Genomic DNA, 13705 nt, shown 5'->3' on the forward strand with positions numbered 1-13705 from the left:
ATTCCACCCCTGTCAGAAATGCGCTGTGATTTATCACCCAAAGCAAGTCCGGGGACAACACGGTGCAACGCCATTGAAGTCAATAAAAACGGATGCCAGGCTCTATTTCCATCCCCATTCACCCGGCATCCCCTAGAGTTTTTATTAGCAATTTTTTTTCTATTCCGCTCTCAATGCTTTGGTTATAACAATGTCTTTTGGCTTCGCTGAAGCTGGGCAACAGCTGCTACAGGGGAAAGGAGCATCACAGCAACTCCCATGCTGAAAACAGCTCTATCCCAAGAACTCTTTGGGATTACAATATGCTAAATATATTTCCAATTTCTTTTTTTTTCCCTAGCCGTTGTTCTTTGACCCAATAGGTCTTGTCCCGTTTGGGAAAGCATCTTTCCAGGGCGGTGGGGTGAAGTAAGCCTGCACTTAAGGGTGGTTGTCTAGACTTATTGCCAAGCCTGATTTGGGGAAGAAAAGCAGATGAAATGCTGGACCAAGTCAACTTCTAACTGCAATAGAACCAAGCAAACTGGTAAAAAAGCAACCCTGCTTTCTAGGTTTAAAAACAGGGGGAGGGGAATGCATTTACAGGGAGCAACTGCCCCAATCTGCCTACATGGCTGTCTCCTCCCAGCAGCACCCTTTTCTTCACGCCCCCCAGCCACAAAATACTCAAAAACCTCCTCAAAATTTTTCTAAGCACAGCTTAAACCCCCCTGAATTTCAGGGGAGATCCTGGAGACATCCACGACCGCTGACCGAGCAGGGATGGAGAAACCAGCACCCCTGGCAGAGGTCTCTAGTGCCCGTGCAAGGTCTCACCAAAGTCCAGGAGCCAGTTTGAGAAAGCTGAGCTTAAAGCTGAGCTTAAAGCTGTGCTACGGTTTTGGCTCCGCCAGCCTCCACGACAAATGCAGCAAGGTGCTGGGTGCTTTCTGCATTGACACAGCCCAGCAAGGGCAGCCCAAAGACACGGTCCAAAGCAGCCAGGGGTGGGGACAGAGTTTTGCATCGTATTGCCCTTCTCACCTCCGAGTTTCCAGGGCCCGATCGATCAGATCTACTGCACAAAACCTTTATGTCTTCAGGGGGAAAAAAGAAAAAATTGGCCATCCTCAGGCTTTCAGCTCCCCAGGAACAGAGCAAGACTGATTTTAATTCCGTACGGATCCCAAACCCGCCCCCCCCCCGCTCCTCCGAGAATTTCCACCCTTTAGAAGTTAATTCCCCAGCAACTTTATTTTAGAGCAATTTCCAGTTCCCATTACGCCCGCTGCGCTGGGCGATAAGTGCGCGGCTCGGCTCCTATCTAAGCCTCTCCAGCCTGGGAAGACAGCTCTACCTCTCCCCAGAAAAGCAGAGGTGATGTTAGGAAAGTGGGTTTATGGATTATGATAAGGGAACGGGTGGTTTTATATGCAGACTCGCTAACTTCCCTCTCTTTACCTGGCCTTGCGCGGGCTATTTTCCATGCTGCTCTATCTCCTATCAATAGGAAACAGTCAAGTGCAGCCGGCGCGTTAGAGCAAAAGACCCTTCTTTGACAGATACTGCATCATCCAAGGCTAATGGAACCATGGGCTTAAAAAATTATATAGGTAATGGCTTTAAAAAAAAAAATCCAAAAACCAAAAAAAAAAAAAAGTGTCTTGAAGACAGAAAGATTTTAGTTTTAAGGGAGAAGGGGACAAAAAGCAATTTTACTGTTCCAGGGGAAGAAATCCTTTTGGAAATTCATTAATTTGTTTTTCCTAATGCTGAGAAGTAACTTGTGAATGTTAAATATCTGCTTTTAGGAGAGGGCCCCCAACCCTCCTCTCCATTACAACAGGCATCCCTCCAGCTGGAGTAGCTGCGCTGGACTCCACGGGTTACATTGGATTTTGGCCAGAATAACTCAGATCAAAATCTCCTCCCGTGTTTGTGTTACGGGGACCAGATCCTGCGCCACTGCAGTCCAAGAAATCAGGTATTACCACGTCCTGCATTATTTCTCCCAATGCAGGGATGGGCATCTCCATGGTGCCAAAAAACAGGAGGTCACTCTTCAAAGATTTCAGTATATTGAAAGAAAAACAATTAAGTTGCCTGCTGTCAGCGGTTTGTCACTTATGTCAAATATTAAAGCAAAACAATTGATTATGGAGAGGAATTAAGGGGAACGAAGAAAACCTCTCCCCTCCTTTCTAATGAAAATTCAGGAAATTGTAATTGACTCTTGGAAAAAAACACCCTCCTGCCTTATTTACTGGGGTTTTCAGTGGATTTTTTTTTTTCCCCAACTTTACAATGTATTAGTGACCAGATTGTCTTTCATCTCAGGCCCCTGAGCTGGTCCCAACTAAAAGAAATCATGTTTAAAAGTCAGCGCCAAACTAAAGCGAGCCCATACAACTGCACACCAATGGGCTCTTCTGAGCCAACACCGATCCTTTGCTTCCTTCATGTTAAATAATGTTCCTTCTGTTGCTCTTTTCAACCACTTTTTCAGACTTAAAGCCAGTCCGCAAAGGATCTCTCAGACTTGGTACACAGTGAACATCTCAGCATCAGGCTCAACCAAGCCAAGAGCATCTTCAACTCACTGCGGATGATCCAGGCTCAGCTACACACAAGCAAAACACTAATTTTTGTATACATAGACTGGATTAAGAGGATTTAGCCTACATATTTGCTCCTATGGACTTTACAACTACAATACCAACCCTACCACCAACTCTCCAACTCCAAATCCAGGTTGTTGCACCAAGGATGGGGAAAACCCACCCAGGGAAAACTCCCCTTGCCTTCTCTCCCCAGAGAGTAGTTCAGATGTTGATCACCCAGGCTTCCCATTAGATTTCAGTGACAGCCCATTGCAATTTTAATATCTGTTTAATTATTCTTCTGCCGACCCAAGCAGCAGCGATTATTGCGTGAGATTAAGCGCTACGCGGCTGAGCCGCGTGCAAATTTCTTTCTGTGTTTCTGAAGATTTATCTCCTTTAGACAAAAAAATTATGCATTTCTTAGGCCAGGATTTTTTTTTTTTTCCCCCCTTTAATGTTTTGTCTCACTGTGAATTGGTGCAATCGCTATTACGGGATGAGGAAGAAAAATGGCTAGAAAAACACATTTTAAAAAGAAAACAAAACACCGAGTCACACATTAGGAAAGCAAACGACTTCATCTCAAATTTAGCAAGGATTTACAATAGCGCTCAGAGAAAGCATCTTACAGAAGCAGGACGTACTGCATGGGAAGAAAATAATCCCTCATCCCAAGGACTCCTGGGCAGAGATAGAGACAGAGACGTAGTTTTCAGGCTCCACGTGCACCATTAATACAACCAAATGCAGCTCCAAAGCGGAGAGCGCCGCTCTTCTCCGTGCAATAATGGCATTGCGTTAATTCAAACTGATACGGAAATCACACCCCAGCATTAAAGTGATATAAAACCAACCAAGAGAGGGACTTCTTTTTCCCACTTAAAAAATAAAATACCTGGTCATCAAAGGTATCACCTACAAGAAATAGCTCAACATTGCTGAGAGATTTAAACCTGTAGAGAGTAGTGGGGTGCAGGGGGACGCCTGGGCAGGGGGTGGGAGCCCTTAACTTAGTAGCTAATAAAACTTTTTCCTCCCTATTGTAGCAGCCTCCTCCCACCTCCTGACCTTTTCCTTCTTGGAGTAATTAGAAGCTACCTGGTGGGAATGAAAGAGGGGAATTGGAGGGTTTGCTTGGTGGGATTTAACCTTTTCTTCCCCTGGGCTTGTTGTTTCTCTCTTCCTTGGCACTGGAAGCATCCCAAATTTAGACTGGCAAGAGTTTAAGTTTAAGCTGACTTCCAGGAAGAGATCCATAGCCAGATCAGAGCAGGGAAATCGCAGAATTGCAGCTTTTTGGAAGCTCAGGAGCAGACTTGAGGAGGATCTACAAACCATCAACGTCCTACAGAGCTCATGCACAAGACAGCAAGGAGAAAACAGGAAAATATTACCCTGCTTTTACTCAAAGGTCCTGCTAAAGTTAAACAAAGAAAACTACAGCAAAAGTAAGAACCAAACCAGTTATTTCAAGCATAAAGCCAAGTCCCTCAACCAGAAAGGCTTTATGTTCACATCTACAAGTTGACGAACCAGCCCCCTTAGAAGTAAATCACATTCAGCAACAGCAGCTTGTTTCAGACTCAGCCAGGGATTTTTAGCTGAATATTAACTTAGCTAAATATTCACAATCTATAAGAAATATCCCCAGGGAGCTCAGTCTCTTCCAGCATCTTTATCCACATCGCTGATGCTCAGGAACACCCTCTCCCAAACCGCCCACCCAGCACAGGGCTCAAACCAAAAATATCCCTTCTAGTCTGTCCAAAACCACCTGTAGAGACCTGACCTTACTTACTACTACTTTACTCACTGTATTTCTTCATTCAAGCTGCCCTCCCAGCACTAACTGACCGCTTCCCACCTCAGAAACCCCTACAGGAGGAAAAACAAGAGCCGGGTCACCCACATAAAGTTAAGGATAACAAAAAAAATTGCATTTCTTTTAAAAGAAACACTAAACTTTTTTAAAACTACCTTAATAGACTTGTAATGCATAAAACTCTAAACTTTTTTAAAATTACCTTAATAGACTTGTAACGCATAGTTTATCTTGAGCTCAGAGACCAAAGACACAAATAATAAAACTACAAAATTATCAGCTTTTAAAATAAAAAGGCAATTACCCAACACTTACCTGGTTGTAGAAACCAGCCCATAAAAAAAAAAAAATTAAGCTTTCCAGGACTTGCACCCCCTAATCACTTCTGCTGCTTCACATTTATCTTCTTTAAGCTCTTTAGTAGCCTTAAAAATAGGCTTTAAAATAACATTAAGCACTTCTGAAGAGGTTTCTTCACCTACCTGTGCTCCTCATAAGCCTCAAAGCAACTGAACCAAACCCTGAACACCTCCCCAGTCAATCAGCCCCACGAACAACCACAAATAAAGCTCACACAGCCCAGGTGTGCCGGGCCCTCCCTATATCCTGAATTTCAGAGGGTTCCAACACTATGAAAGTCAACAATTCCTTAAATTCCCTTCTTCATGTCCAGGCAGCATCCTGGTTTCCAGCCCTTGGTACATACTTTGCTCTATAGCATCAACTATTTAAGTAAAATAACATTTTTGCATTGTTTTGTTCCTTATAATCCTGAGGTTTGTTGACTATAGCTTAATTGCGAAGGTGTATCGTAGGACTTTTAATTCTTAATGCTGTAATTAAGTGCTGGAAGAGGCTTTCCAGCTATATTATTTTCTCTTTGTTATTGCTGTAGCAATGCACTTATGCAATGTTGTCACTAATAACAAAGCAGCTCCGCTTATATGATATAAGAGCTAAACGTCTGACCTTAACTGAAATGGGGAAAAAACATGCAGGTTTTATACGGAGATGCCAAATGATTCTATATGAGGAGGTTCTAAGTCCGAATTATGTTGGTTACAGCAGCAAGCCTAGTATAGCTATGTAATTTTTCTAGAAGGCTGATACAGTCTGTATGAGGTTTTTTCTTATTATTGTTGCTATTACTTGACTTGTATTGATAGATTGGTTATCTAAATTATTTTTCCTGAATTTCCATCCAGTATGGTGTAAAGACGGGCTGCTTTCGTGGTTCTTACGGCTGCAGTCACTTTATTCTTAACTGGTGCCTCTGAGAGCAGGTCTGATGTTTAAAATCTGTGTGCTCGTTTAGTGAAGTTTTTCCTTAAATCTCTCTATTTCCTTGCCTTTGTCCTCTTCTGTATGGAAATCCTGGGTTTGCTGTTGTCTTAGTTTTCCAGCTCAACAGGGACCAGGTCTTAATTATCTCTCACCTGGTAACACAGCTAACCTGTATCTATAGCTGGCATCAACAATTAATTTGATTAATCTTAGGCTGAAATACCCCAGCTGTGAACTGTTGGAGGCATAAAAAAAAAACCATCTTTGTTTTGTCCATCTTTTTCTCCTTGCACTGAGAGGAGCTGGTGGTGAATAGTTCTATGGCTTCAAATTTGAGCCTTTTCAGGACACAGGTGAGCTGAAAACTATGTAAGGGAGAAGAGGAAGAAACCTTTGCAAATGCACTTTTTGATCTGCCTTAACAACTGCTATAGAGAATTAAATGGAATTCATTTCTGTGATGAAGGAATTAATGGCAATACGGAGAATCAGGCTCAGGTAGGAGACTTGAATCCAAAGAAGGGAATAAAGCCTTGAAATTCAAATGAAAAAAATTATTATATACGCATAAAGAGAAGCTATTTTACACCTGTAAGACTAAATGTATAAATATGAAGCAACTGCTCCCTCTGGGAAGAGAGGATTGTGCTTTTAATTCACCCAGACAAATATGCAGCTTGGCTCCATCTGATTCCTTACGCTTCGGGAAAGACCAAGCCAAACCCTTTGTGGTTTTTGTCCTCTCCGTGCTCACAACTTTTTCCAGGACTTTTTATTTTCTTGGACTGGAGCTGCGGTACATTCAGCTCCCAGAAAATTCCGACAGCTGTGGAAGCACCGCGAGTAGCCGGGCTGTCCCATCCTGGCAGCTGGGGGTATTTTCTTTACCCCTTGTTGTAAGGAAGGAGGAGTGATGTCTTTATGGGGGTGAGAAATGGTTCTGGCTCCGAGTGCTGGAGTGGGACTAATCTGGGAAGAGGTGAGTTATGAGGCAGATAACGAGGGATTTGGATGCATATCCAGTGCAGAGGCAGCTTTGAATTATTTGAGGGCAGGTGCTCTTGCTCTTCTTTGCAAATCCAGCTTTTGCGTGCCTGAAGCTGGGTGTCCCAAAGAAAGACACCCTAAAAGCACCATCCTCCTTGCTCCTAGTCTGTCCTCGCTCTTCTTAAAATGGTCCTGAGGCGCTCAGCATCCCTGTTTTCCCCCGAGGACCAACCGTCTCCCTTGCCACCTTCTCCAGCAGCCCCTTCCCTTGAAATATATAATTTGCTAAACCTCAGGAAGGTACAAATTAGGAAAATCCTTTATTTCTTGCACCCTTATTCTGCTCCAGCAGCATCTCTCAATGCGGTCGCTCTCCAGGTCCTGTTTCGGTGGGTTATTTCTCATGCATAACGCTGAACAAATCAAAGGCGCGGAGGAGAGTGTTCTCCCTGTCTCGAAAAGCCACGTGCCGTGAGAAGCGAGGCCGGTAGCGGGAGTACAGGGATCCCGTTGTATGGGGGGAAAACCCAATTAGTCTGTGCACCCTGACAAAAGTAGAACTGAGCCTTTTAGCAAGGAGTAGTTAATCTTCTTTAGAAAAACTAAGCGGGGACTACCAGTGGAATAGAAGTTGGTGCGGTACTGTTGAATATCTCTAAAGCCACTTACAGGTTCAAAGGAGGAACAAGGCCATTGCCAGCCTTATTATTTTGATTTGTTTAATGAAAATACTTTGCTCATTCCATAGATGTTATGCTTTGATAAGGTAATTGTTCAAGGGCGCAGCTTACATCCTATTAATACTGCACTCTGGGCAAATTAAGCCTGACCCAGTGGAGAGACAGATCCAAGGAGCCTGGTGGTGTTGTGACACTCCGGCTTTTGTTCGGCATCCTAATGGGGAACGGAGTTGGAGGGGTTTTATTCTTGGGCTTGGGGCTTGCCTGCCCTGGGAAAATAAAAAATAATAGTTAAAATATTCCTATTACATGCACAAATTCACAGCGTGGCTCACCCGGTGCCTTGCAGAGCTGTGGGGTCTGTGGTGGTCGAGCAGGAGCACCCCGTGTTAAACAAAAAAAAAAAAGTGCAAACTTCTTCTTTAGAAATAGCCCTGGAAGTGGAAACGGTTTTGTTCCTGCTTTAGGGCTTCAAAAACCCCGTGGTCTGATTGCACGGAACTTCTTGCTTTCTTCAGCAATAAATTTAGGAGCATCTCTGGCAAATAAGCGCAGCTTTGTTCCCCTAAGAAAGGGAGTAAGGAGGAGAAGTGAGGACCAGCATGATGCTCTCCAAGCACCCTGAGGGCCACACTCTAGAGCTGGGGAACCATGCAAAGAGCTTAAATTTCCCTTGTCTACCCTGGTTTTGCTGCTTCTAGCCCACCTGCAACCAACAGCGGATTTGAGCAATAAATGCAGTTTATTTTTCTGCCTGTAGCCCCCTTGGAGGAGCTGCCTTGCCCAAGGATCTCCCATAGCTTGGGGACACTTGGGGTCTTCTGGGACAGGGGAGGGCACTAAATCTCTGCACTTAAATCCCATCTGCTTCCTTTGGCAGCTTCTGGGCTTTAATGCAAATAAGAAAAATTAATATTTTTGCGTGTGACGCCAAGGATAGGTGGACTTGGCTTCCCTGGTCCTGGACCAGGAGCTGCTTTTCCACCTTTTTAACCAAGCAGCGCATTTTTTTCCAGAGCCTGTGTTTGCTGCAAATATTCCTTCTCTCCTTGCTGGCTCTTCTAAAAAAAAACCCAAACACTTCAGGTTGAATCTGTTTCTCTTCCCTCTGCGATTTTTTCAATGGTCATTTTAAAAAATGCGGAAGTCCCTCAAATATTTTTTTTAAATCCCCAGTTTTCAAGGTGGATTTATCGCCCTTTAAAGAGAGATTTATTGGATAATCGCTTAAAAAAATAATGCTTATTACTCTGGGATCTCGAATGGAAAACCTTCCCACATTAGTAATCTTCTTGTAATTGCAGAAGGTAGCAACTTTTCATTAAATAATTCATCCTCAGGCAGTTTGAGGGGTTTTTTAGCATCCTACTGGGGGTGGAGGAACAGCTCGTGATCAAATTCTTCAGGTTTTAGTTGACCAGATGAGACTCATCTGACTTGTCGTCTAAGGAGGTTTCTCGTTTTAGGTTTGCATTGCTCTAGAAATGGGGTGGCATCCTGGAGAAAAGAGAGAGAGGGGAAAAAAAAAAGGACTTTCTTTTGAGGAGAATCATAATTAATAATAATTGATGATTGGGGCTGCTCGCCTCTGGTGCAGCGCTCATACCACAGTGATTTTTCTGGGCAGGCTTAGCTGACCTGTGTGCATCTTTTTCAAGTTGAAAATTGGATTTATGTCCCTTTTTCCCCCCCAACATGATGGTATTAGCCCCCTCCAAGGAGATACCAACACCTCGCGCTTGAAAAACCTGTGAAGGATGCAGGAGATGATGCCGGGGGTGAGAGATGCTCCTAAAAAATAATAATTTTTTTTTTTTAAAAAAAGCTAAGCCCATTTCCTTCTGCTTATGAGTTGGCTTTCAGCGCTGATTTACAAGCCGTTTCTCCAAAGGGAATAGCGAATATACGGCATTTATCAACCAGAAACATACCTTAGGAAACCATGGAGATGCGCAGGGAAAGGGGGAAGCGAGGAGGAATTCTGCCCCTGCTCCTTTAAGCACTTACTTGCTCCTTTCCTGATTGATGCTTGTTTTAATCTATTGCTCGCTGCTCTCAGGAGAGAAAAGAAGGGGTCTCTCTTTTGTGAACATGGCTAATGAAGCAACGCACTAGTCAAAAAAAAAAAAGGAAAAAATAATAAAAATAATAATAACAATAAAAGGGGTTCCCCGTTTCTCAGCTGGGTGCGCAGGTAACACCCCCCAGCCCGCAGATCTGCATGTGAAATCGCCATTTCACCCCTGCACACTCCTTAATTGTTAGAAAAATGATTTGTGAAATTACTTTCCAGCAGGAGTGTGTGTCGTGTGTCCCCCGCCCCCCCCCCCATCCTGTGACAGTCCCTTGTCACCCCCTTATCCACCCCCGAAACAGAGTAAGGGGCTGCAGCCACATGCCACCGCATCGCTTAAATACAAATAAATACCCCCAAAAATTCACATAGCTCTTTGCTTAGTGCTTGCCGGGAGCTGGCAGCAAGTGCTGGAGGAGAAAGTGAAGTTTGGGTTTGGTTTTTTTCTTCTTCCTTTTTTTCTTTTTCCCCGAAAGTGTAAAATCTTACCCCAATTCGAGGAGAGGGGGGGAGTGAAAACAAATGCTGTGTTTGATGTGAGATATTTTTCTCCTGGCGAGGTAACCCTAGAGCGGCGGGGAAGGGAGGACTCCGGGCTCGGCTGCTTTAGTTTAATCTTCCCCCTGTGCTGGGAGAGCAGAAACATTTAATTTTCAACTTTATTCCCAGGCTCGTGTGTCCGTCCCCCCCCCGCATTTGAGCAAATGAAAGGCAAATAATTGAATTACTGCCGCGCTGGAGGAATGCGGTGGAAAAGGGGCTGCGAGGGGCTCCGAGCTGGTCCCGCTCGGTTCTGCCCGTTATTTTTCTGCCTAAAACTTGGGGAATGGGCATTTTTGGGGCGGAGGGGAGGAGACAGTCCTTATTTTCGTTTGCTGGAACCCCAAACGCGAGGCTGCGCCGGAATGAGGAGACTTTAGGAACAACTTGACACCTTGGAAAGAATTTGAATATTGCCTTTTTTTTCCTTGTCCCGTGTTTTTTGGGAGTTTGGGTGAATTTTAGGCGTGGAAACGTGGGAAAACCCAACTGCGCAGGGAGGCGGGCGCGGGTTTAGGCTGAGCTTTGCGGCTGCAGGCGAAGAGGAAGAGGGTGAGGGATGAAGATGAGGCCGGACTGGGAGGGATTCGGCCAGGGCTTTAATTTCAAAGAGAGAAGGGGGATTAGGGGTGATGCCCCCGGGGGTGGGGGACAGGGAGGAGATTTAGGGACCACATTTTGGGTGCAGACGGGTCAGAAGCGTCGCTGGCAGCTTTATTCCCCACCCTCCGCCCCGGGATGCTTTTAAGGGAGGGGGAAGAGAAGTTTCCAGCGGTTTTGCACGGCAAAAGTCCTTTTACAGCTTCAAACAAAAGGGTTCGTGAGCCCTGGCGTCATGCCCCGCTGCGAGGAGGATTCCTGCCCCGCTCCTGTTTTGAGGGGAAAACATTGACTATTTGTTCAGTCCGTCCCGGGTCAGCGAGCGAGCGGGAGAACGGGGTGGGGGGAGCACCGGAGTCGCCCCTCCCAAAAAAAGAAAAAAGGTACCAGCTGGGCAGCTCGGAGCCCGTCTGTTAATTAAAGAAGTGATGTTAATGAGGGAGAAGCGCAAGGAGGTACCTGGGGTGATGCTGCGAGGGGGGCAGGACGAGTCGCCTCCCACCAAGGGAAGGGGGCGAGAACGGGTCCGGCCCCCTCCCAGGGGAGCGGCCAGGCAGCTGGGAGGGTTATTATATTTATTTTATTTATTTTAAAAAATATTTTTATTTAATTTATATTTTAATCCATGCTGCAGTCCCTGGGCCGAGATCAGCCCCCCCCGGGCCGGCCTTACCCAGCTGGGACCCCCATGGATGTTCCCCAATTTCTTAGGCAAAATTAAAAAAAAACCAAACCAAACCCATACCTTTCCTAAACTTTTTCCTCGCTCCTGCCACCTCAGTATACTTTCAAATCGGGGGAGGGGGACCCCAGCTTTCCATCACAAGGAAGCCAAGCCTAGTGATGAATAATAAGATCTTTAAAAAAAAAAAATAAGGCGAGCCCATAGCTTTGGGGGAAGCTGCTGCCTCTTATTGGTCCCTCGGCCCCGCCGTGGTACCCCCTTCCCCGGCCGGGAATAAAAGAAAGGAGCCGGAGCCTATCACAGCTCGTTCGTCCTCCCCACGGCCCCAACTTCGGCGCTTTAACAACTTCCAAACCCACCATCTGACCCCCCCCCCCCCCATCTGACATTCCCCCCACGCCTTCTCCTCCTCCCACCCCCCCCCCCATCACCAGCGTCCCTTCAGCGGCAGGCACTTTAAAAAAAAAAAAAAAAAAAAAAAAAGGCAACAACAAAATAAGGGGGGGAACTCGGCTCTTCCCCCAAGCCCCCCCCCAGCACTAAGCCCAGCCCAGCACCGAGACAACTTTGGCTGCGGCTGCTTCCCCCGGCAGTCCGGGCTACATTCCTCCGGAGCGCCCGCTCAGGCCGGTTCTAACATAGCCCTAAAACTTTACCAGCGATTTCTGGTGGGTGATCCTCCCCCCGTTTTCCCCCCTTCCCACCCTTCCTTATTATTATATTTATTTTTATTTATTTTGAATTTTTTCCCCCTCGGAGCAAAGATTTCTCCCTTGTGTTTTTGCAGCCGCGGGCTGGAAGAGAAGAAGCGCTTCGGCTCCGAGGAGTCCCCGCATCACCCCCCCAACCCCCCGGCCCGTTTCTCTCGGTTCTCCCAGGGCTAAGGGGGTGCCCCCCTCGGTTTGGACCGGACCCGCTCCGCCACCCCGAGCCCCCCCCTTTTCTTTCCCGACCATGGCAGCTCTGCCCGGGACGGTGCCTCGGATGATGCGCCCGGCTCCGGGGCAAAACTACCCTCGCACAGGCTTCCCCTTGGAAGGTAGGTCTGGGAAAACACCTCTTTAAACCGCTCTACCCCCTCGGAATAACCTGGGGGGGTGCTGCTCCGGGTGGGGATACAGCTGAACTTTGCAGCCGGGGGGGTTTCCCGACCTGCGCATCCAACTTCTCGCCGCTGTTTCACTCCCTTTCCCGATGTAGCTGCTCCGTCCCCGCGAAATTACCGGGCTTTGCTTTGATTTTTATTTTCCCTTCCTATTTCAAGTAGTTTCGCGCATCCTGCAGATTTTTTTTTTAGGGTAGGTTCTCATGGTTTGGGTTTTGTTTTCTTTTTTTTTTTTTTTTTTTTTTAAACCCGCAAATATATCCCGACGATTTGATCTCCCTGAATAGGTGGGGAAAACCAACCAAATTGACTGTTTTCAACTTTTCCGGGGGAAAATAAGAAAAAAACCTCAACGCTGGGAGCATCCGCTGGCTGCGGGCAGCCGAGATGTCCTTGGCCGGGGCTGGCGAGGGGAAAGGGGGAGGTTGGGGACACTTTGTAGCTGTCACCTCGCTAAGTGTCATCCCCACCTCGCAGCGCATCAACTTTCCCCATCAGCTGCTTTTTTCTTTGTGTTACAGGATTATTATTTCTATGTAGGGGGAAAAAATGAAAAAAAAAAAAAAGGCAAAATCAGAGCGGGACCCCTCTCCCCGCATTTATTAAACAGGAAAATTTTATCCCGATCGTGATCAAGTGGCAAAACTCAAACCTGTGGAAAACCACGCAGGCTGCAAAACATACAAGCTGGGGGGATTTGTTGAAGTGCTTTTCTGTAGCAAATGAAGTAAAACAGACGGCAAGGGAAAGGATCAAAGGATTACAACAATATTTGCACAACATGACTGGGAATAATGAAAAGAGAGAGCGGCCGGCGGTTTTAGTACCTCTTGAATGTAAAATTGGCCACTCGAGTGTTATCTGTCGATAATGATATATCCAGGGAGTGCTGGCCAAGTGACTTGGAATTAGTGGTGCATGATTCTTGTTAAATCGCGAGGCAATTTCTGGAATCGACTTTTCTTTGTATAAAGAGAAAAAAAAAATCACCCCCCTCGCTTTCCGTGTCCCTCGCCCCCTTTCTGCAAATTACCCAGCTGAGTTCTCCCCCACGCTTTTTTTTTTTTTTTTTTAATTTCCAGCCTGTGAAATCGTATTAATCTGCAAGATCGACATAGAGAGATATTAAACAAATTGGGGAGGGGGATTAAGGAGCCGCTGCTCCCCCGTTCCGGGCGCGGATGCTCCGCGCAAGGTGTCGGGGAAGCGGCGCGGCCGCGGGGGATCCGCGCTTCTTACGCACCGCCCGAAACCGCTTGACAAAAAAACCCCAAACCCACAGAAATTAATAAGGAAAAAAAAAAAAAAGGTGCAAGGGAGGGGAAAAGAAAAAAAAAAAAAAAAAA

At 46.1% G+C, this 13705-nt stretch overlaps 1 protein-coding gene across 6 annotated transcripts in view; it reads left to right on the forward strand.

Annotated features, from left to right (window-relative positions):
- The first annotated feature begins 11834 nt into the window (after window positions 1-11834).
- PAX7 (paired box 7) overlaps window positions 11835-13705 on the forward strand; it is a 99329-nt gene continuing 97458 nt past the window's right edge. For all 6 annotated transcript variants that reach the window (XM_065650012.1, XM_065650008.1, XM_065650010.1 and 3 more), the window contains exons 1-2: window positions 11835-11922; window positions 12042-12293. In XM_065650012.1, the coding sequence (XP_065506084.1) occupies window positions 12209-12293 (85 nt within the window). In that variant the 5' untranslated portion in view covers window positions 11835-11922; window positions 12042-12208. The remainder of the gene's footprint in view (window positions 11923-12041; window positions 12294-13705) is intronic.

Source organism: Caloenas nicobarica, chromosome 22 (assembly GCF_036013445.1).
Source record: "Caloenas nicobarica isolate bCalNic1 chromosome 22, bCalNic1.hap1, whole genome shotgun sequence".
Taxonomy (NCBI): Eukaryota; Metazoa; Chordata; class Aves; order Columbiformes; family Columbidae; genus Caloenas; species Caloenas nicobarica.